At 37.7% G+C, this 23,479-nt stretch overlaps 1 protein-coding gene across 20 annotated transcripts in view; it reads left to right on the top strand.

The window, feature by feature from the left end:
* The window catches only part of ptprk (protein tyrosine phosphatase receptor type K), a 111,385-nt gene that overhangs the window by 84,099 nt on the left and 3,807 nt on the right, over positions 1 to 23,479 (top strand). For 2 of the 20 annotated variants that reach the window (XM_051408302.1, XM_051408309.1), the window contains 19 exons: positions 3,320 to 3,455; positions 7,027 to 7,056; positions 10,116 to 10,276; positions 10,982 to 11,017; positions 13,139 to 13,150; positions 13,540 to 13,727; positions 14,244 to 14,343; positions 15,092 to 15,237; positions 16,407 to 16,424; positions 16,990 to 17,026; positions 17,137 to 17,234; positions 17,495 to 17,611; positions 17,909 to 18,063; positions 18,247 to 18,382; positions 19,279 to 19,428; positions 20,181 to 20,354; positions 21,954 to 22,085; positions 22,923 to 23,048; positions 23,240 to 23,403. In XM_051408302.1, the coding sequence (XP_051264262.1) occupies positions 3,320 to 3,455; positions 7,027 to 7,056; positions 10,116 to 10,276; positions 10,982 to 11,017; positions 13,139 to 13,150; positions 13,540 to 13,727; positions 14,244 to 14,343; positions 15,092 to 15,237; positions 16,407 to 16,424; positions 16,990 to 17,026; positions 17,137 to 17,234; positions 17,495 to 17,611; positions 17,909 to 18,063; positions 18,247 to 18,382; positions 19,279 to 19,428; positions 20,181 to 20,354; positions 21,954 to 22,085; positions 22,923 to 23,048; positions 23,240 to 23,403 (2,116 nt within the window). Of the gene's footprint in view, positions 1 to 3,319; positions 3,456 to 7,026; positions 7,057 to 10,115; positions 10,277 to 10,981; positions 11,018 to 13,138; positions 13,151 to 13,539; positions 13,728 to 14,243; positions 14,344 to 15,091; positions 15,238 to 16,406; positions 16,425 to 16,989; positions 17,027 to 17,136; positions 17,235 to 17,494; positions 17,612 to 17,908; positions 18,064 to 18,246; positions 18,383 to 19,278; positions 19,429 to 20,180; positions 20,355 to 21,261; positions 21,641 to 21,953; positions 22,086 to 22,922; positions 23,049 to 23,239; positions 23,404 to 23,479 lie in introns of those variants that run through there. The other 18 variants (XM_051408307.1, XM_051408312.1, XM_051408303.1 and 15 more) reach the window with 18 other exon arrangements.

The following is a 23,479-nucleotide window of genomic DNA, read 5'->3' on the forward strand; positions in this document are numbered from 1 at the left end:
TATGTTTAGTCCTGTTTGAGTGACGTTTGCTGAAAACTACAGTGCCCTGCCATTTTAGAAAATGATTTCCTTTTATAAAAATGAAACTATATATTTGTGATTTGTGTTTTTAAAGGCTTAGGGCTGAGTGACACAGACGGAGAAGGAAGTCAGACAGAATTGAGAAAAACATTGCTGGGTTTAGTCTTCTTGTGGAATTTGCTGAGAAGAAGACAAATACAGAATAATGCCAACCTTATTCTTTCAAAGCAACATTTTGGCTGACACGTCCTTACTCATTCGCCATCTATCAGTCTGAGTCCTGTGTTTTAGTGTAATATTGTTATATAATGACATGAGGCTGGATTTTCAAAAGATTTCAGCAGCAGAAACATTTTATAACAAAATAATATGTTAAGGTCACAAATATTGAAGGAGATAAAGAGAGAGAGGAGGGAGATTATGCTTATCTTGTTGATATTTAGCATTAGAAGTGGATTATTGTTTGATAGCATTATAGTGAGTTTTGTACATATTTCTTTTGTGTTGGATTATTTGGATTATCATAATGCATGATAATGTTCTTACGTTGCAGTACCAACTATTCTGCCGTTATGGGATCAGATCACTAAGCTTAGGAGCATGAAAACAGATGCTCACTCTCTTTCTGTTGACTCTCTGTCCGTGATCAAACGGGGATGCAGCTCCACTACAGCGTGCACTCTGCCTCAAACATTTGTGAATTATATTCCAAACAGACGAAATCAGGGAGTTCAGTCAATTCTCTGAAGTCATCAGGAACAGAAATGAGTTTGAGTACAAGTAATACATGTGACATTGGTGCAGAAACATTGGACAGCTACACTCAAATTGCATTTCAAAAGCATTTCCCAATGAGAGCATGACGCCAAGGATAACCTGAAATACACTGAAAAGACACAGTGCGAGACACAGTCAATTGAGCATTTGTGTGTGCGTTGTCAATGTCGGGTTATTTTTTTTATGTTTTATTTAGCGTGGTTGCCGCTGGGACTAGGGAGTAGGAGTAGTGAGCATGTAGAGAGTTCACTGATTCAGTACATTTACCATCAGGTGATTCAATAAAATGAATCAGAAGCTGGAATCTGTGTAAGATGAGTGTTTTTAGTTCAATTGACCCAGCTCCACAAGATGCAGTGCAGGGGTAAACACTGTCAGTTTCCTCTGATGCTCTGTTAGTCTACTTTTACATGTTTTTATCTTTACAGTTTAATAAGTAAATGCAAGTTAAATTGTTAAATTAACTAATTTCTCGTGGGTAGTTTCTAGCCATGCCAGCATTGTGGCAGTTTGGTCCAATTATCTCAACTACTTGATGGATTACCATGAAGGTTTTTTACAGTTTTTTCCTCGAGTCCTAAAGACTTTGGTGATTCAGGGACTTTTCATCTAGCGCCACCAGCTGGTCAAAGTTTTAACTTTTATCCTGTGACATATCTTAACATCTACTGGATTGGCTAAGAATTTGGAAGAGACATTCAAGACCCTCTCACAGGATGAATTGTAATCATTTCAGTGACCCCCTGCCTTTTCATGTAGCGCCACCATCAGATCAACAATTCTAAACCAAAGTCTAATCCTTTGGTTTATGTTCAAACACCTGCAAAACCGCTATATTTTTACTACATGTTTTGTGATAATTAGCAAATGTTATCATGCTAATATGCCAAACTAAGGTGTACAGGGTAAACGTTATACCTGCTTAACATGCAGTGTGTTAGTCACTTGTCATTAAGAGGCTGTTGCTTTTAGCATTAAATTTCGCCTCACAGAGCCGCTAGCATCTCTGTAGCCTCTTGGGGTCTGTATAGTTCAGAAAAAGAGAGTTTTTTGTTTTGTTGCTAAAGCTATACCTGCTTTATACCCAGATGTCTACTATTAAACACACTCTAAACTGTTCTCAGTACAAGTGACTGTTTGTTCAGCATCATGATCACGATCACATTAATGAAGAATTTTCTGTTAATCAATCTGTGATCCAAATAAGCCTCTTAAACAAAACTTATGGCTTTATTTGCATCATAAATGATGGGTTACCATGGGATTTGTGTTCTCAGACGTCTGACTTTGCTTCACAAGAATTATTTAGAGTCTTGATATTTACCTGATCTTTAGCAAGGGGCTGATTAAACCTCCCTATTTAAGTGGCTCATCAGGATTTGTTTCCTTATCACACTCTCCACTTTCCTGATGTGGGGGCATTTTGTTCTTGAGAGAAAACAAACATAATTCCTGATGCTGTTGGGTGGCATACTTCGCCAGCCTTAGGTGACACAGGGTTGTGTAAATACTTTAAAATAGTGCCAAGATTCTATTATCTCCGTAACAGGCTTACAGTCAGTGCAAGGGAGCAACATTTCAGAAGTGTGTAGAAGGTCTACACCTGCTAAAGATGCAGGGTTCCTGGAAAGCTTAGTTGACTGGTGGGTTTGTTTTTATTTGACTAGTTTGCTCCCTCAAAAGATCGTTTCAAAAATAGAGGCTTTGGGTGGTTAGAATCATTATCACTGGTTAACTTTTTCTTCGTTCAATATCATGCAGCTGTTACTCTGCTGCGGGAAAACCCAGACGATAAAGCTTCTAAAGATAACTCCAACTGTTGGTGTTTGATTTTCAGTCTTTCTGTTTAGCAGCTTATGCTACTGCTGAAGAAACTGTTGGAACTTTCTGACTTCACAGAAAAAATGTTGTGTCTTACAGTAGCTGTACTGAAAGCTAGACAAACTTAGCTTGTCAATTAGAAGAAATCTTTTGCAAACTGGACATTTTATACATGTTGTATTTCCCAGATTGCTGGCAGGTTTTTAAAAACTGGTCACAGTATTTTAGAAGAAGAATAAATCGCAAGCTCACAAAGCTTTAAGTACTTTAGTCAGAGGCTGCAGTGTGCAAGAAAAACTTTTAGAACTACAAAATGTAAAAATAAATAAATCTATTTTTCATATTCTTTATTTTGGATTTTTATACTTCTGCAACATTTCTAGACGTTGATATTTTTTCACTTGTTTTACTAAAATGTTAAAGTCCTGCTGAGATGTGCCTTTAATGTTTTTTTAGCAGCTTTCCACTGAAGTCTACATTCTTAAATAAGCTCTTCATTTTAATAATGAGCTCCACTGGCATGGTATTTTAGTGTTTGTGTACCAGTTTTTTTGTTTGTTTGTTTTTTTGCAAATGGGGATGTAAAATGACCTTTTATTTAGATTTTGATTATTTTTTCCACTCCTAATACTACGAAAGAATAAATAATTACTGTAGTAGTCAGGATGATTGATGGTATTTCATTTTCATTCTGTTATAGGTGCTACAGAGGAGCCAGAAGTCATCCCTGACCCCGCTAAACAGACGGATCGGGTGGTGAAGATCGCTGGGATCAGTGCTGGCGTTCTCGTCTTTATACTGCTGGTGCTGGTAGCCATCCTACTGGTCAAGAAGAGGTGAGTGAGAGCCCCTAACCGCGCCCACTAAAACAGCTTTAATGGAAAAGTTTGATGAAGAGTGCAAATACTACATGAACAGTACGACACCAACACACGTGCAGATGCAAGAACACAGACACAAATATGCACTTGAATCCATTCTCTTGTTGTGTGTTGGTCCAGTATTTGCTGTAGTAACACCATCTTCCATCCATCCACCATAAACGTTGATCTCCCTTCAGAACCAGCTTCGTTTCGTTCTGTTTTTAAGGCAATAAATATCTGAGGGCTTGTGTTCCTGAGATCTATTTGAAAACATGGAATTTCTAAAATTAGAAACTCCTGCCTCAGAGTTTGATTTAGTGCAAGAAAGATCTGAAGCCATGGTTTTTCTTTTCTTCTACAGTACAGCCGTTGAATCAAACTAGACAAAACAACCACTCAGAACATGTGACTGAACTGAAAGTAAGAAAGAGACAGACACAGTGACAGTAATAACATACATATAATATATAACATAATATCTAAACCCATATAATTTGATCATGATAAGATGAGGATCAATTGTGCAAAGAAAAGGAGATTTTGGCAAAGTTGACTGAGGAAATTCAAAAATATTGAATGTAGAACGAAGGGTAGCTGGTTGGACTTTGGGTTAAAGGAACAGAAAGAAATGATTTTTTTAAGCCACTGGAGCACACACATTGCCCCATACACTTTGTTTGTTAAGGTTCACACTTAAAAGAATTCATTCTTTCATTTAGTGTAATGTAATGTACTAGATTACACACTTAAAAAGGGGACTGTACAGGTATGAGTAAGGCTTTTTTAGATAGAAGAAAAGAAAGAAAATATGAAGACTGGAGACTGAAAGAATGATATTTCAGAATCATTGTGTGTGTCTCTGTATCTCTACTCCAAGAAGAGCATTGAGAAGTATCACAGTTAGTCCCAGTGTGACTGAAACGTTTTGGCCTGTAATGTTATAGTTTGGTGCAGGGCTCCACCATGTGGAGACTATACACAATTACAACATGAGATCGCTGCTGCAGTTTTTAGACCGTAGTTACTACTGCATGTTTATTAAGCACTAAAAGTCATTTAATTTCCAGTGGTTCACATCCACCTCCAATGAAACATATCGTTTTTTAACATGACAGTAGCATTATTTGTGGACCTCTGCAGTAATTAGCATTGCTGTAGCATTACAGTACCACATTTCAAGTTGATCTAGTGGTAGTCGCACATCATCAGACACTGACATAGAAAAGTTATACACCACAAGGCAGTTCACAGTGGCTTAATTGAATTGTGTAATAGGGATTATCACATCAAACGTCTATGAAGCTATTAGGAGAGCCATCTTCATGTTTTAAACGGAACCCCCCACCTTAAGTCTAGACGTTTTGCATAGAACCTGCTCTCTATTCATCAGATTTTATCTAACTAACTGTGAGGTTACATGAGGTTGTATTATGCCTTTGTACTCAGGGCGTGTGGGTGCATATGTGTATGCACACATTTAGAAGTCATAAAATGAGTGCATGTGTGTAATAATTAACTATTACTGAACATGTCGTTCTTCCTGTGACCTTTCAATTAAAATTTGGTGTTCAGGGAACCTGAGTGCCTCATTAAAAAGAGAATAATTAGGAATTTCATTTGCATATTCAGGTCAGATACATTCATGTCAAGTGCGTCATATCACATCTATTATTATTATATTAAAAAGTAGCAACATAAATAGCTCAATTTTCTCATTGACCATCATGTATCTCGAGCACATTACAGGAAATGTAGTATTAATTATCATCAACTTACTTTCAGGAGATACTGTACATGATCTCCTCTGAACACTGAGGTATTGCATCTTGCCAGAGGCTTTCGCGAGCAACCAGGAAATAAGTCTCTCAATTACAACCAATCAGGATCTCACGCAGCAAATCAAAAACAATTAAAGACATTAAATTACAGTCAGTAATGAACTCTTGCCATCAGATAACTTTGTAGCCCATAACCTTTATATTTTTATACTGATTCTCTGAATGAACTCAAGTGATCCAGCATTTGAGCTGCTGTAGCTTTAGTGTCAAAGTGTAATTGTAAATGATAATCAAAGGACGAAAGAGTAGAAGCTGTGACTATTTTGTGATACCCGAAAGTGTTTGAAATATACTCACTATCATCCAAAAACTTGACAGTGTTTGATCCATAGCTTGCAATGAGTGGCATGATTAGTCTAACATGTTTTACCAAGCATCATCTGTCCCTTGAGGATTTTAGGCCTTTTGATAATAGAAAATTGGTCCAAATTGAACGATGCATTTTTGGAAGACCACTGTTGTTTACGACTGTGTAAATGTACGCACAGCCTGGAGGACCTGAATTATGTGTATGTGGTTGTTTTGAACTGTAACCAACTCAAGCTGCATTCATGCATCTGGGCTAGAAGAGACATCAAACAACCATCAGCACTTCATCACTAAGCATTCAAGGGACTGCCACGGGATGACAGTGTTGCTAAAATGTTATATTTAGGTTATATAAACTATATATTCCCAGAGAGAACAACTAAAAAGGAATGTTATTTTTGGAGACAGGAAATATTTATTTAAGTGTTATGTTTAAAGATGTTTCTAGGTACAAACTTGGTGTTTTTGTTGTTTCTTTAGTTAAATGTTTTGCCTTATTTATGAGAAACTATGAGATTGTGTTGGAACCAACATTGATCATTTCATGACAGCAGTTTCTGGTTGAGAGCACATATTTGCATATCTTTCCATGGAATATAAAATTGCCTTTGAGCCACCTAAAGTGAGTCCTAAAAACTTGGTTTCAGTTATAACATATGATTGTTTTGAGCTATGACATCAATTGTTTTGAACAATAAAAATGAATGTTCATTCTGACATTTTTAGATTTATTTGTAACTGAACTGTGACAGCTGACTTGTGTCACCCTCATGAGTGTGAGGTTATGTTGACAGCGTTAAGTAGTTTTCCATAAAGGTTTCTGGGGAGATCAATCTTCATTGTCATTGAACCTTTACAACTTTGAACAATACTGCATCTTTAAAATGGTGGGACATGATGACATCGCAGTGATAGTGTTACAGATCGGATAGCTCAGTATTAGTTTTGACAAATTGTTTACTATCCATAGGAGTAAGTAAAGGTGATTGGCTGAGTAGGGCTAAAAATGTCTAATCAGGGCCGTCCAGTTACAGTAAATGCAGCTTAAATATTGCATGAATATTTTAAATATGACACCTCCAGAAGTAAAGAAGAGAAAGACTACATGTTAATTAAAAATTGATAATTCGTTGGTATTTGAGTACTAGTTTCTCTTAGTATCTTAGCTTGTTTATTAGTATTTATTTAGTAATTAAACTTAGACTTTTACTTTTTTAAAGAAATAGGGCCCATAGTTATAATAACAACCCCTTGCATGACCCTCAAGTTGTAGCAATCAAAAGGTGTTTTCTTCTGTTTCTGTTGTTGCTGGTTGGGACAGGACAGTATTGTCCTAATTTGCATATTCATGACCCTTGTGTCTCATTCTTTGCTTTCTGATTGGCTCACAACCCCAGGAGGACCTACTATTCATACTCTTATTACCTGTAAGTAAACAATCAATCAACAATCAGCTCACCCAGCTGCTGTTATCTTATTGGGCGAATTATTAGTGGTTAGTTGTTGTTATTTTTAAAGATGCAGTATACTTTTTTCAAGACAAAACACATTTTCAGCTCTGACCAACCAGCCAAAGCCATCCTCATTGACGCCTTGCCAGGGTAGGGGTCAATCCACTTTCATGTCAGTCAGGTCAGGACTTCAGCGAATTTCTTACTTTCAACCATCTATATGAACATATTAAAAGATATATTAGATACTGAAAATGAGAGAATGTTGATCATTTCATGTCTAAAAATAACAATAAATAAATAAATAAATGCCGAATCATTAGCAAATTTAGTGTCAGCTTCTATGAAAGTGACTGAACTGACAGTGAACTGACCTCAGCCCTGGTGTCCTCTACATGCTCCAAAGTTGCTCTGAAGCAGGCTTATGAAGGCCAAAGTTGGCCATGAACCACAACAAAGCAGGCCAAAGTGGGACGACACAGGCCTAAGCGTGTTATTTGAAAAAAGAATGCTGCACTTGTGACTTGTAGCTCTTTGTGTGCATGTAGTCATGTGATCATCCATCCGCCCATCAAGTCACAGGTATCATGGTAACTCTGCTACACATGCTCAGTGTGTCTTTCCTGGTTCCCGTCCTGAAACAGTCGGCTTCCTGTTTAGAGCACATGGCTCTGATTGTGGTAGTTCTTGGTGGTTCTTCTCGTGTTGTGGGTACTCCTGTCTTTCTACCACTGGCTGTGACCAAAATGGATCCCTAATCACTTCTTTAAAAAAACAAAGGTGGGGACTATTTAGCAGTAACAAGAGCACAGATTCATAAATAAATATGGACATTTATTAATCACCAGTTTGTGTGTGCATTCACCAGACAAATAAACAAAATGTAGCCAACATTAAGGCATGACCAGTGAGCACCGATCGTGTGTCTTTGAACAGGATAGTTATGAATCAATAATGAGTGTAAACCAATGTGTTATTGATTATGGGGAGAGAGGTAATTCTGATTTGATAAGATGGGATTGTTCACAAATGTTGTTCTAACTCTATCAGACTATTCTCTGTTTACCAGGAAGTAGCAGTGTTCCAAGAAGTTCAAATGACATTGCGAGACAAATTAGCATATTTTCAAATACTTTTATCAGGCAATGTTTACTGTCAAATAATTAAAAAAAAATTTCAGTAATTTTTCACATTATATAAATTCTTCTCTAGGCTTTTTGTTTTACCAAACCACTCAAACAAAGATTACCTTTTTCACAAGAGAGGACATTGCAATGTTTTTAGTTTTGCTATTCATTAGTAAGAGATTTGCAGGATGTTTACCATTTTCAAGATCAGCCATGTTCAGTAGATATTACAGGACATTTATGAACAAATACTGTGCAAAAACATGTGTGAAAAAATCTATTTAATTCACCTTAAAAATAAATGAATAAAGACCCACTCTAGTTCTGGTCACAGCTACCCCCTTCTCTTTCTCTCTGTTTTACCTTCTCTCTCCATTATGTACAAACATATACAGTACAAGTGCACAGCATATGGTGGTTTATAATATATATTTATGGCCTTCTCTTCTATGTTTGTGTTTTCTGTTGACAACCAGTAATACACTCACAAAAACTCACACAAACCGGGTCTGCAGTTAAATCAATGTTCCTACTGAGTGCGTGAGTGTATGTGTATTATGTGTGTGTGTGTGTGGTCTTAGAGGTGGAGTTGGTGTATTTTGGGGTCCAGAGGTAAAATATTCAATAAAACACAGCATGCTTTCTGTTTGTACACTGGAAAGAAGTCAGAGCCGTACGTTGTATCAGTTATGCAACAATCAAATATCAATTTCTTCATCAAACCTCTGAGAGATTTTTTTTTATATTTATGTTGGAGTTCTATACGAGCAAGGAACTAACTAATTTAAAGCTTATAAACATGTAAACACATGATAAATGCCTGTTGACCTGTAGTGATGTTGTCCTAACTGATGCACATCTATGGCTCTGGGTACAAAATGTTCCTGCATGCTCTGTCATGCTCGAAAGTATTAAACCCTCTACAGTTATTTTTCCTGGGATTTTATGGATTACACACACTGAGAGAATTGCCTTGATGTTTAGAATTTAATCTTGTTATTTTTCTTCACCAGACACCAGATCTCATCATAAAGAACAGTTTCTGTTGCTGGCACACACAAAAAATGCGTTATTTAATTCCACAATACAACAACAGCATGTGAAGAAAAATAGGAGATTAAAATTGAAAAATCAGGTATCTCTAAAATGTATCCTAGAAATGCAGTTAACTGTTCTCTCATAATTCTGGACTGACTATTTATTAAATGACCTCAAATCCTACTACTGATACTGTATGTTGATAACTGTGGTACTCTGGTTGGTACATGGTTTTCCCTGAGCCTCTATAGATCATAAGTCATTCCCTTACTCTTGTTTTAACGGGATTTTCCCTTTGCTGTCGGATGAAAACCACACCAAAATTTTGTTTTGTGTTTTTTTTTTCACTTTATTGAAAGCTGATAATCATTCTGATAATGAAGGAAGCTAATGAAACTAGAAATAGACTTAAGAACAAAACAAAAAAGTCAAAGGATTTCATCTGACAGCTCATTTATTATTTACTTAGGTTGATAACAGATTTCCCTTAGCTACTTGTGGGTCATAGGTTATTTTCCCTGTTCTGTATTAGACTCTATTTTTCCTTTGCTCTTATAGCTGAGCCTGTTACATGCTGCCATTTACAAACAAGTCTTTCCTCTATCTCCCTTGCCTGTTCTCTCCTCTTTCATCCTTTCTTCTTTTCTCCTTTTCTCTTCCTTGCTGGTTCTAAACTCTGCATCTTAAATCAGCAGCCTGCAGCCCCCCAGCCGTGCTGGTATTGCCAAAAAAGACATGATACAACCTCCTCCATACAAAATCATACAAAAACAATTGACTATTCCCTACAAGGCGGTGGTCTGCAGGCTAACTGATGTTTGTGTTTTTGTTCATAAGACGCCTGATTGTGTCTGTCTCTACCCCCAACAGGAAATTGGCTAAAAAACGTAAAGACGCCATTGGAACGACACGGCAGGAAATGACTCACATGGTGAATGCCATGGATCGCAGCTATGCTGACCAGAGCACTCTGCATGGAGAAGATCCCATGGCTGTGACATTCATGGACTCTCACAACTACAACAACAGATGTAGGTTTATAAACAAGACTATTACTATTAGTATTGTAATTTTTAACTATAAACAGTGGTATTAACCATCAAAACACAAAACTCTGTGAACTTGGAATCTAATATTCCTTTTCAATTCTAACAAATCTGTGTCGTTTCATCTTTCTTCTCTTCTATCTCCACTAATGAGACTTGGATTTTACAGTACACCAACATTGCAGAGTTATTCTTACATTACAGTTCACAAGCTCAGTTTAACAACATTTAATTGGGGACACAACTAGAGCTGTCCAAAAATAGTGAAAAATGTCCATGACAGTTTCCCAGAGTCTAAAGTGATGTTTTCAGATGTCCGACGATCAGTCCAGTTCCAAAGGTATTAGGTTTGCAGTGGTTAAAAAAACAGAGAAAAGTAATAAATCCTCACATTGGAGAAGCAAGAACTAGGTTATGTTTGGTTTTTTTTCCTGGAAAATAACTGAAACAATGAATCGTTGATCAAAATAGTTACCAATTAATGTTCTAAGTAACGTCTAATCATTCAGCTGTAGAAATAACAACTCAAGCGATACTTGTTCACTCATGTTTAGGTCATGACTGAAGAATGTGTAGTCCATCAGTAGCCATACAGAGCTTCCTGATGCTCACTGCTCACTTTTAGGTCCTCATCTATGTTTGAGTAATGCTGAAATTTCGAACATTTCCTCACCGTGTTTCCTCCTGCAGTGCCCAACGATCCTCTGGTTCCTACCGCTGTGCTAGGTGAGATTTCTGGCATGGTCGGATTATTCACATTTACCTCCAAATCCCTTTATTGATCACCCATCATCATCTCAAAGCCCCTGTTCTTGTAGCCCCCTCTTGTATGTCCCAACCTTGTGTCCAGTTAAAATGTCAAACATGGTCAAAGTCACCCTGCAGTGTTCTGTGCTTTGACCTCTGTCAAGTACTGTATGTTTATGTGGGTGGAGGGTTTGGCTTGATTGAAGTTTGGGTACCACAATGTTGTCTCAAATCTACATTTTAGAAGTGCTAGATGTTTAATATCCCAAGTATTACCGCAGATAGAGAACATAAGCAAATCAACAAGCAGTGAAAAGCACTGGAATGAACATAAAAAGAGATAAATCCAGCAAAACAAACTAAATGGATGTTTGGATTTGGTTCAAAAGTAATCTAAAGATGTCTGCTTTCTGTGCCACCTAATGCCAACACTCTGTGTAAAACATGGCCGGTACTAAAAACTCAAACAGCCAAGCACTTCGTCTGCCGTACTGTGTTTGCCCGAGGTTCAATCACTCCCAATCCCAGCCACAGTTTCTGTATCCTGCTGAGAGTTATTGCTATTCACTGTAATTACCATCATTCTCCCTTAGAGACCTCATTATTTCCACAGTTTTGACTTGTTTTAAGGCATGCCATTTCCCGTCCCCAAAAAACGACAGAAACTGATGCTTAAAAGGAGGAAGACACTTTGTTACATTGCAGCTGCAAAATGACTGCAGATTATATTTGTGACATCAAGTGACAGTGAACAACTTAGTGCCTACAGCGCTGTGTGTTTGGTGGAGGTTTCTTCTGTGCACTGGATCTAGACGTCTGCTTGAGTATCTACCATCTGCGTTATTCCCCAGGCTTGTTTTGATGCTGATGCCCCACTCTGAATCGCAAAAGCTGTAGTTTTTGCCAAGTTGGATGTTATTCCAGCTCCAGTGTTGCACTGCAATGTGTTTATCTTTAGTTTAGTCTGGTGTTAACACTGCAGCATGATGTGGAGTTCTAACATACCCTTAAGGCCCCCACAATACACACCGCCACCAAACTGTGTTAATTAACTGTTCCATTGCCTCTAATTTGGAGTGAAGGCTGCAGTTACAATCTGTCTTGGCCAATCACATCACAGAGTGGAAAGAAGTAGCAGGAAGTAGTGAATTAAGAGGCAGTGTCGGGTCAGGTTTACTGTTAATTGGCCTGACGAGGGCTTAACAAACCTTTAACAATCAGTAATGAGCTAACATGTCCTCGGAGCAGAGAAAAGCATCAGTTGGATGAAATAAACAGTGTCAGTTAATAAACAGTTTGAAGATGAAATCAGTCGGTTGTGCTGCAACCCCAAGCTACTCCATTATACAACCTGTCAGTCTGTGCATTACCACTGTCAACTCACATTATTCCCCACAGCACAGAATCACTCACCTGGAACTTCTGCAACAATTTGACCTCATAATTATTAAAATTACCTGCAACTGAAATACTTTTTTATTATTGTACACGCTTCTAAAGTACAAAGTTAATTACATCATAGATGCTATACTCACAAGTGATAATTCAACCTGACACAAATCTGCACTATATAGCAGATGATCACACATCTGTGGTTTAAATGTATTATGTTTTGTTTGACTAACAGATGTATCATATAGTTCCAGGTGAAGCATGTTAATGTATTGTAAATACTGAATAAAACCATCATCTTTTACCATTACACTGTGTATTGAAGGTGTAGAAAGCTTGGAATAGTTGAGTGAAATGTGTTTGAAGCAGCAGTTACTAAATCAAGTAATGTAATTGTAGCTGTGCGCCACTGTAGTTTCTCCTTTGCGCTTGCAAGGGAAGGGTGAAGCAAGGAGTTTGCAATCTGTAACTATACCGCTAGATGGCACTAAATCCTACACACTGGTCCTTTACTGTTTATTATCATTTTTAAGTCACGCTCCATTGTTTTGTGAGATCATCCACTGTTTTTTTGGATCCTCTATCATGTTTAAACCTATAAAGTCCCTTTAGATCAATCAAAGCTGTTAAATTAACCTGCAGTTAATGTTTCGAGTCTTACTAACAAATCTTTTTGCTCCTTTCTTTTTCTGCTGCTTTGACATGTAGTTCCAATCACAGGTGAGTATAGACAGAAAACAAGGAGACTAATGGTTTGCTTGGTTTCAGGCTGTATTTTCTTATGGTAACAGTTCAAAGCCAGCACCTAGAGCTGGCTTTGGGAGATGAAAAAGTCATTATTTTGTTACTTTTATGTAGGTAAAAGTTCTTTACAAGCCAATAATCACTGAAAGTACATGATTTTATCCAACCTATCTTAACTCACAAAGCCTTGGACATCATTGTACTTCATAATTCTGATTTTAAAAAACTGATCCATTGTGTTTATTTTTATTCCCTGGCCAGAATAAAACACTGTTTAGTGCCTTTAGTGAAACCACTGATAAATGTAATGCAAATCTTGGTTACTTTGTGATTAAACTAACCAGTAATTCCCTGTCTTCTTGTAGATGAGAACCACAGTGCCTCTGCAGCAGAGAACAGCAGGCTTCTGGATGTTCCTCGGTATCACTGTGAAGGGACTGAATCTCCTTATCAGACAGGACAGCTCCACCCTGCCATCAGAGTGGCCGACCTGCTGCAGCACATCAACCTAATGAAAACATCTGACAGCTACGGCTTTAAGGAGGAGTATGAAGTAAGATTATTATTAGCAGTACTTTTATACAGTTGTATAAGCAGCCTGCTGCAAAAGCAGAAAATGTATTACTAATAGAAGCGTAAGTGGATGAAGTAGTGATTCAAATGCTATTACCTTTAGTTTAGCCGTGATGAGGATATTTATAAACCTATATCAGAGGAAGATATTTAAAATGTCTTGTACGCACATTTTCAATGAGGAGAACAAGAATTATGAAAATCAATGATGCTTTATTTGATGTTTTGGCTTTACATTAAAATGATAAAATGACTGTAAGGGTTGAATTGCCTCTTAATTTGAGAGTATTTTCTGCTTTATTGACTAAACAGTCAAAGAGCTACAAACCTTTTTTTTATGGTCCCGTTTTTTATATTTAATAAGCATTATATCACGTACCCATGGAATAAAACCACTAAAGCAAAACATTAAAGTACTGCTCAGAGTCATTCAGCACGGATGTAATTGTTAAGGATCCATGACGTGTAATTTCCTTTCCCATTGTTTTGTCTGTTGTTGGTGATACAGAGCTTCTTCGAGGGCCAATCGGCCTCCTGGGATGTGGCCAAAAAGGAGCAGAACCGCACCAAGAACCGCTACGGGAACATTATAGCATGTAAGTTAGCAAGCAAGCTTGATTTATGTGTGTTCATAACAGAAGTTACAACTGGTTTGGCTCTTGTGAGACTTTGTGAGACGATGTTCCAGAGTTTGACGAGCAATAACTCCAAAAGAACAATTACCTTTAGTTTCCAGCCTTTACCTTGGAACCGCCATCAGTCCCTGCTCTGAAGATCTGAGACTGTTGTGACCTCAGATTCCCAAGATCAGAGTAAAATGTACTCAAATTTTAAAGACAAGAGAGTCTTGCCTGCCTGAAAATTTTGTTTAGTAAATTGTTTGACTTGTTTTGTTGTTTTTCTTTGATTATGTACAGTTAATTCATGTCTTTTGATTGTGATATTTAAGTGTATTAACGAACTAACTGGTCACAGGACACAGCACCTCCAAGAGAACCTGCATTGTAAGGACTCACAGCTATGATCTGTTCTGCAGTCCTGCCTTATTGTATGTTTAATATAGTGACAGTAGAGCATGAAACTTAAACTCCAATGTCATTCCCCTAAATGTTGTGTCTGAAAACATGGCTTCAAATTGTAGGCATTTCTTTGTGATATTAAATATTCATCCCAGAAAAAGGCGACAAATCAGGTTAAAAAACATGATGGTATTATTTATTAATAGTTTAAAAGGCATTTAATCCACTTTCTTTTTCTCTTCTCTCTATGTCACTGTCTCTCTCTTTGTTTACATCTCTTTCTGCTGCTCTCTCTCCAACACTGTATTCTTGTGTCTTCCTTTAGATGACCATTCAAGGGTTATTCTCCAGCCCATAGAAGACGATCCCTCCTCCGACTACATCAACGCCAACTACATCGATGTAAGTGGAAACGCATCGAATGCTACTATTGGCTCCCAACGAAACCAACGAAACCACACTCCCTCGCTCGTATGTCAGGCCTCTATACCTTTATTGCGTCTACTAGTCATCCATCGTACCATTTTACACATCCAGCCACCCTGAAAACACATCATACATACTACAGTACTTGTGTCTTTCTCTGGTGTCAGTTCTGCTGTCTTTCTCCTGTCTCTATCCATGTATTCATGTATGCATCCATTCTGAATTTATCATAGCCAATTTGAATTGCAATTTAGTCTGTGTGATTAAATTCAACAATAGATTTTTAGTCATCATTTGGATTTAGTAGAACTTACTTAGTCTTAACGCTAAGAGCGATACAAAGAGAGATGTTTTTTCTTCATAATTCAAATCTTTTAATGAAATAGTTTGGGTATTTGTTTTACTTTCATGTTGTTTAGGTGGACTTTATTATTTATGGACAGAGCTGTTTCCCATCTTTATGCTAAGCTAAGCTAACTGGCTCATATATATTATACATACATGAGAGTGGTATTGATCCTTTCGTCTAACTCTAGGCAAGAAAGTGAATAATAGTATTTTGTTATAGTCACTGCAATTAGCCTTCAGTCCATCAGTCCATTCATTCATTTTATATATATACTGTTCATTTTCCATCACCTATCACTTCATAACGCCACTGCTGTCATCTTTACAACAATCATCTGCATGTTAGTCTCTCACATTGTGCTTTTTTTAAATGCTAATACTGCTTATAGCATTATCTTCTGTATTATCATTTACTACCATTAAAACGATCACATGCATGCTACCACTCACTTTAAGCTAGAACTAGAATGAATAGAGTGGACACTTCCTGTTGTGTCCATCTTATCTCTATTGGAACAACAGAGATAGATACATGGCTGTCACATAATTTGGATTTTGCTCTAACATAAATGACAATGAGCTTTAAGACAAATAAATCTAGAATGTAAACAACAATATAGCTGTAATGTTTGTTAAATTAGATTGTAAACAATCAGCCAACAGGAAATGTCCTTTCTATTCAGTCTAAGTTTTAGATCATGTTTTTTTTTCTGCATGTCCTGTTCAAACTCCCATTATGTCAATGCAGCTTTTCTTTTTTCTACTTGACACTCACTGACATTGTTGTGCTTTCTTTCTTCCTTCCTTCCTTTCTTTCTTTCTTTCTTTCTTCCACTCGCTCTTTCTGCCTGTGGCTTGGGCTATAGATTTGGCTGTACAGGGATGTAAGTATCACTGTGGATTATCTCATTCATGCCCCTCAACCTTTACAACCATTCATCCGTTCATACACTCGGCATTACACACATCAAGTCACGTTGTTCGTACATTTTGAGTTGCTGGGGGCTTCTCTTGCTGCGAGAAAGATTTCACTCCATCTTTCCCTCCCACCACCTTACATCCCACAATGTGCTGTTAATAAGCTTATGCCTGTTTTTGTCTTATTACAATCAGTGGTTGTCATAGCTTTTTGCATCTGACAGTTGTTATAAAGGTGACAGGCATCAGTAGATAATCATCTGTAGGTTTTGACAGGGCTTTCATTATTTTGCACCTTTGTTTTGATAATTCAGAAATGTCAGGTACGAGTATTGAGAGTAAAAGTTCTCATCACCTTGATGAGATACAATTACATTCATTATATCGTCAAAATATTTACAGTTAATTAACAGTTAACTTTACTATTAACTTCTTAGCAGTGCTCCATAATGTTAATGTTGCACTGTGGACGTCACATGTGATACATACAGTTTTTATGCATATTGAGTTGTTTTGTTATGGTGTTTTCAGGGTTACCAGAGACCAAGTCACTACATTGCTACTCAGGGTAAGAGCCGGCAACACTGTCTAACACTGTTACGCAGGATGTTACAAATAAGACCGTTTTCTTCACACATGCTGTAGTCGTCATACAAAGTGCTGTGTGTCTGTGTGTAGGTCCTGTTCATGAGACAGTGTATGACTTCTGGAGGATGGTGTGGCAGGAACAGTCAGCCTGCATTGTCATGGTAACCAATCTGGTGGAGGTTGGAAGGGTAAGTTGCTCTTTTTACTCGCTTTTTGCCTTGCAAAGTTTATTCGGCTCCTTTGACAATTGGATGAAAACACAAGTCAGGGATCATGTAACACTTTGAAGTATCTTTGGCACGTCTGCCAGAAAGATATATTTTTTATCATTTTATTGTTTGTTAGTGTTGAATGTGTGCTAATGGAAAAAAATCTGTATCTGCCACTTAACCCAGGTTTTTGAACATGTTTTCTTATAATGATTATATTTAAATTTTATTCCGGACAGGTTAAGTGCTATAAATATTGGCCAGATGATGCGGAGGTGTACGGAGACTTCAAGGTGACTTTTGTGGAAGTTGAACCTCTTGCTGAATACGTGGTTCGCACATTTACGCTAGAGAGGGTGAGTGATATTTTATTAGCTTACTTACTTATTACTTGTTATTTTGCATTTACTTTGCATCATTTACAGTATTGTAAAATATTCACATTTCTATTTCTTAAACCTGATTCAACTATTGATAAAAATGTGGAGTTTGACTAGTTAAGGATGTGTTTGTTTCTTCTCTTTGTGTTCAGGGAGCTCCACACAAATTAATGGTTAATGAGTTTGAGTTCAATGAGGGAGCATATTTAATGAAATGTAAACTTGACAGGTAATAAGAAATGCAACTTAAATATGTCTTTCGTCTTTACCCAGCGTGGTTTCAACGAGGTGCGGGAGGTCAAGCAGTTCCACTTCACAGGCTGGCCTGATCACGGTGTTCCATATCATGCCACGGGACTACTTTCCTTCATCCGCAGAGTGAAAATCTCCAATCCACCCTCTGCTGGGCCAATTGTGGTACACTGCAGGTATAATAAAAACACATGCAAACCTTAATATACTTTATATTCTCTACCATGTCATCAATATGCACTCTTACATCTGAAATACGCATACATAGTCATAAATAATTCAGTCAAACATCTATTTGCTTTTTCCCTCTCAATAATAGCCCTAAAGGATGAGTTCTCACTCTGTGTTTCTCTCTGCAGTGCTGGAGCAGGGCGTACAGGCTGTTTCATAGTCATTGACATCATGTTGGACATGGCGGAGAGAGAAGGAGTGGTCGACATCTACAACTGTGTGAAGGCTCTTCGCTCCAGGAGGATCAACATGGTACAGACTGAGGTGACTGCATTACCCATCCTCCATCTGCATCCACATCTTAGAATATGAACCCTCACTGTAAGACTCAGCATGGTGTAGGCTGAAGTGACTACATATGCCACCCATTCATAAACATGTCATCTCACCACATAAACAAAGGATGTAATGCAATATATATTTATAACAGATTAAATTCATCTTATTTATTCAAAGCTACTATTTCAAGGATTTGGAAATATCTTACTTTGGCGCCATCCAGTGGTAGGATTAAGATATGTAATGGATGTTGCACCTAAAATGTAGCAGCTCCATCCCAAAGTGACCCTTCTAAACCCCCAAAGAAGAACTTAATGCATCCCCTTCGCTTCTTTTTTTTTAATCATGAAATTGCTAACAACATCAATTTTCTGTATGTTGTTACTACTGGGTCAACAAGACAAAAAGAGTCATTTTTCTGATGTAACGACCACAAGCTCCACACATTTTGTCATGGACACTTTTTGCCCATGTTACAATCATTATCATAATATTCACACACTGTAGTATTATTTATACTACCCAACAGTTCATCATCCATCAGATAACACATCACATTCAGAGTCTTTCACCAAAACCGCCTTCAGTTCACTCTCCCTGAACTGAAGCTGCAGTCATTTGCTTGAAAGATGCAAAACTACAATTTCCTGAGGTGAAGTAAACCAAAACTCGACAGTCGTCATCTCAATCATAGCTCCATCTCCCATCAGTCATCACTCACTCACGCTGTCAGCATGCTCACTTTCATTCGGTGTCACAGCTGTTTGTGTTATCCATGCGACAAGCTGTATGTGTTTGACTGTACTGCCAATGTTTTTATCTAGGCGAGAAAGATGTGTATGTATGTGATAATATGCATGTCTTGAATTATATGTCTTCAGGAGCAGTATATATTCATCCATGATGCCATACTGGAGGCGTGTCTATGTGGAGAAACAGCCATACCAGTCTGCGAGTTCAAAGCTGCTTTTTATGAGCTGATCCGCATCGACTCACAGACCAACTCGTCACATCTGAAGGATGAGTTCCAGGTAAATCTGATTGTAGTGTTTCCATTAAGGAGATCAGAGGCTCAGACACGTTTTGATGACATGATCAGCTTCTAAATCCTCTCCTGGCCAATTCTCAACAGTCAGACAAGTCAAAACAACCACATCAGTACATTTTCTACATTTACAATTAGGCCAAATCTGTGCAGCTGATCTAGAAGGCAAACTGTGCTTCAGTTTATATTAGAGCTGCACAATATGGTGAAAACATATTTTGACAGCTGACTCATGATCAGTGTGGGAATGATCATTTTTGCATCACAGATTTAATTTTCACTGAAAATATTAAAATCATAAAGATGTGAATTTTTTGTGGTCTGTACACAACAAACATATTTCTTACACCTGAAGATTGTTGGTCTCTGCTGCACTACAGTACTTCATTATAATGCTGTTTTGTCACTCAATTGCATTGTGTTTATCCTTGAAGCCTTACAAACATGTTGAAGTATTTTAAATCCTGCATTGTTTACTTGCTAACAGTCTTCATTTTCTTTGCTGGTGCTGGTGCTTTATTTATACACCCTTGTAAAAAAAAAATATAATGGTAAAAAAACTCAACCTCAACCGTACCTTTAACGTACCAGCAACACAACATATTTTATTGACTCCAGTTTTTGAAACATGCTTTTAAGATGTATTTTCATCTTAATGAATCTTTGATGCCTAACTTTACATAGGAAAGTAATGTTTATGCACTAACTTATGTGATATACATCTCTTTCTTTGTCCAGACATTAAACTCGGTGACTCCTCAGCCTCAACCTGAAGACTGCAGCATCGCATTGTTGCCTAGAAACCAAGATAAGAACCGCTTTATGGACGGCCTTCCTCCTGACAGATGCCTTCCCTTCCTCATTACAATAGACGGAGAAAGCAGCAACTATATCAATGCTGCTCTGATGGATGTAAGTCCATATCACATTCACATGCACATACAGTAAGGCTGTGTTATTTTCAACACATCAAGCAAAGGTAGTTTGGGACATTTCACACTGTGTGTTCTTTTTTAAAAGGGAACTTGTGAAAATCGCCCTTTAGACCTGCAGATGTGTTGCTTTTAACACAATTTGAGTATATGCAACACGAAAAAGTAAAAAAACAAACCAAAAAAACAATGTATAATGTCCCAAACTGCAATCACATAGTTGTTGAAAATGATACACACTTTTAAGAGATTAAACACAAATTATGATAAAGAGAAACACTTTTACATTCAAATATTTATGCACATGTGTTTATACAGACAACACTCACACACACACAGACTCCCCTCCCTGTTTGTGTGATGCTGTGTTTGTGGTTTTAGCAGCAGAAGGCTAGAGACAAATCCAGGTTCTGAAAAGACCACTAGCTTCTCTGGCCACCACCCAATCTTTTACAGCCTCATTGTTGCAGGACATTGTTCACATTGGCAACAGTTGACATTGTCTCAACATGCTGCCCATGCACCATGACTTGAAAAACAAAGTCATTAGGTAGAGAGATATTTAAGGTAAGATAGAAATATTTGGTCATTGTCAGGCATAATTACAATTTAATGTTTATTAGCAGGTTTGTTTTCATAGACATTATACAGAGAGGGGGGGAGATATTAAGGGGTGGGCTGTAGATACAGTATGTGAGTTTATAATAATGGTTGAAACACAAGATGTTATACATGCATGGAGTGGAAAGAAACCTGGCTTCTCTCCAACAAAGCTGTTGGAGTACAAAAATACTGTAATTGCTGTAAAACGTCTGGAATTCAGTCCCATTTTTTAAAAGTTTACCTTCAAAGTTTAGTTACTTACCTTTGGCCTCTCTCTAATCAAGCTGTCAGAAGAGTTCCAGGTAATGGGATTTTACTTCAAATCTCCAGTACTGGATTTGTTTCATGGCTTCAGTGTCATTCTGCCACCAGGTTTATGTTTAGCAAAGCCATTTACACCCTAAATCCTGAACCTGACCCCCACATTAGATTCTCCTCATGATTACAAGTCATTCACACCCATGTCACACATTTGGCTGCACATTTCCATTCAGGATGAGCTGGGCTCAGTTCACTTTCTGTTCAATCAGTTCATTAGGTCAAGAGAAACTGTGAGACTTTTGTTTGATTTCCTCTTTTATTTAGTGACTGACAAATTGGCGATTAGAGACATTTTTAATGTGAACTTAAACTGACCATGAAGTTAACTGACCCTGTTAGATATAGATGTAGATGTAGTGTGTGTTTGTATATGTAATGCATGCCCCTTACCCTTTTCATAGGCCCACTGCATGATCATGTGACCAAACATCACCCGTGTTGCCTGCTATCCCTTTCAAAATGTCCCACTTTGATCTGCTGTTTGTGTTTTAAAGTGTATGTATGTTTGAGAGAGAGAAAGAAAGATGGAATAAAAAGACGGATAAACATAATTAGGTATCGAAATGGAAATGCAGAGTTTCTAAGGTTGTAGACAAAATGGCACAGCTGTGTGTATGAAAGACCTGACATTGTGTTTGTCTGTTTCTGTCTGCAGAGCTACAGACAGCCTGCTGCATTCATCGTTACCCAGCATCCTTTGCCTAACACTGTCAAAGACTTTTGGCGCCTGGTTTATGACTATGGATGTACCAGTTTGGTGATGCTGAATGAGATTGACCTGGCTCAGGTAATTCAGGTTTCTGTCGCCTTAATATCATAACTTCATCATTTCATAATGTCAAAGATGGTATTTTGGATATAATATAAAGTTCCACCCAACAACATCAATAAATATAGTGGTATCACTTAAATAACTTTATTATACTGTAAACATACATCAACTGTATATACCCTTATACACAGACACAACGTAACTAACATAACAAATAAAACAGATACAATTGCAGATATCCTTTGATAGTTGTAATGTTTTACACTGCCATTCCTAAAGCTGTGAAGTAAATTCTCTTTGCACACCACACTGAAATTATTTCTATTGTCATTTGCATAAAAAAAAAAAGTCTGTGAACAGAGAGAAACTTAAATAATACTGAAGAAAATTATTCTGTCTTGCAGTTACTGAAAATTTGTATTACAAGGTTAATATTGAATTAAAATGTCAGTGTAGCCCCAACATCTTCAACACGTTTCCCTGATTGTGTGGAAATCTGATGTATTCATATCAAAGATGATCAAAACGTGAGTTACACAAAAACCTGACACACATTTCCACCACAGGAACTGCTGATAAGAGGAGTTTAGTGTGGCATTGAACTGAGAAAAAAAAGGAACAAAATTCCAATGTATTCAACAGCCAAATCCAATTTGACTGCCAAAAACTTCTGAGTTCAGAATACAACTTTACTGTCTACAAAGGTAGAAAATTTGCTCACCAAGACCTCAATCAGGCATCAGCCATATAACATAAGAGTAAAAAAAATGCTTAAAACTTTGAATGTTGCACTTCCATTTATCTCAGTGTCTGTCTATATTCTGTGTCTAACTGCTGTAACTTTGTGCTCAGGGTTGTCCCCAGTACTGGCCAGAGGAGGGCATGTTACGTTACGGCCCCGTCCAGGTGGAATGTATGTCCTGCTCAATGGACTGTGACGTTATCAGCAGACTTTTCAGAGTCTGCAACCTCACCAGGGTTAGTAGATTCATATTACACTGTTGTGTTATGGTTTTCTTCAAGACTAGTTCTGCCTCAGTGTGTTTTTGCAAAATGAAACAAACAGAAACAGTGTTAACTCATTACTTCCAACAGAAAATTATTAAGTCAAAGCTGTCGTTGAACCGAATTCAACTCTCTAAATATGTGTGTGTTGTTCGATCTCTCAGCCTCAGGAAGGCTACCTGATGGTCCGTCAGTTCCAGTACCTGGGGTGGGCGGGACACAGAGAAGTCCCCGCCTCCAAACGCTCCTTCCTCAAACTGATCCTGCAGGTCGACCAGTGGCAGCGTGAGGGAGAGGAGGGAGAGGGAAGAACCATTGTGCACTGCCTGTGAGTACACACCAAAAATACACAGTCTCATACACTTCTTTTAAGAACTACATTTAGAGATGGAGTGTGAAAGCAA

Source organism: Dicentrarchus labrax, unplaced genomic scaffold, assembly GCF_905237075.1.
Source record: "Dicentrarchus labrax unplaced genomic scaffold, dlabrax2021, whole genome shotgun sequence".
Classification (NCBI taxonomy): Eukaryota; Metazoa; Chordata; class Actinopteri; family Moronidae; genus Dicentrarchus; species Dicentrarchus labrax.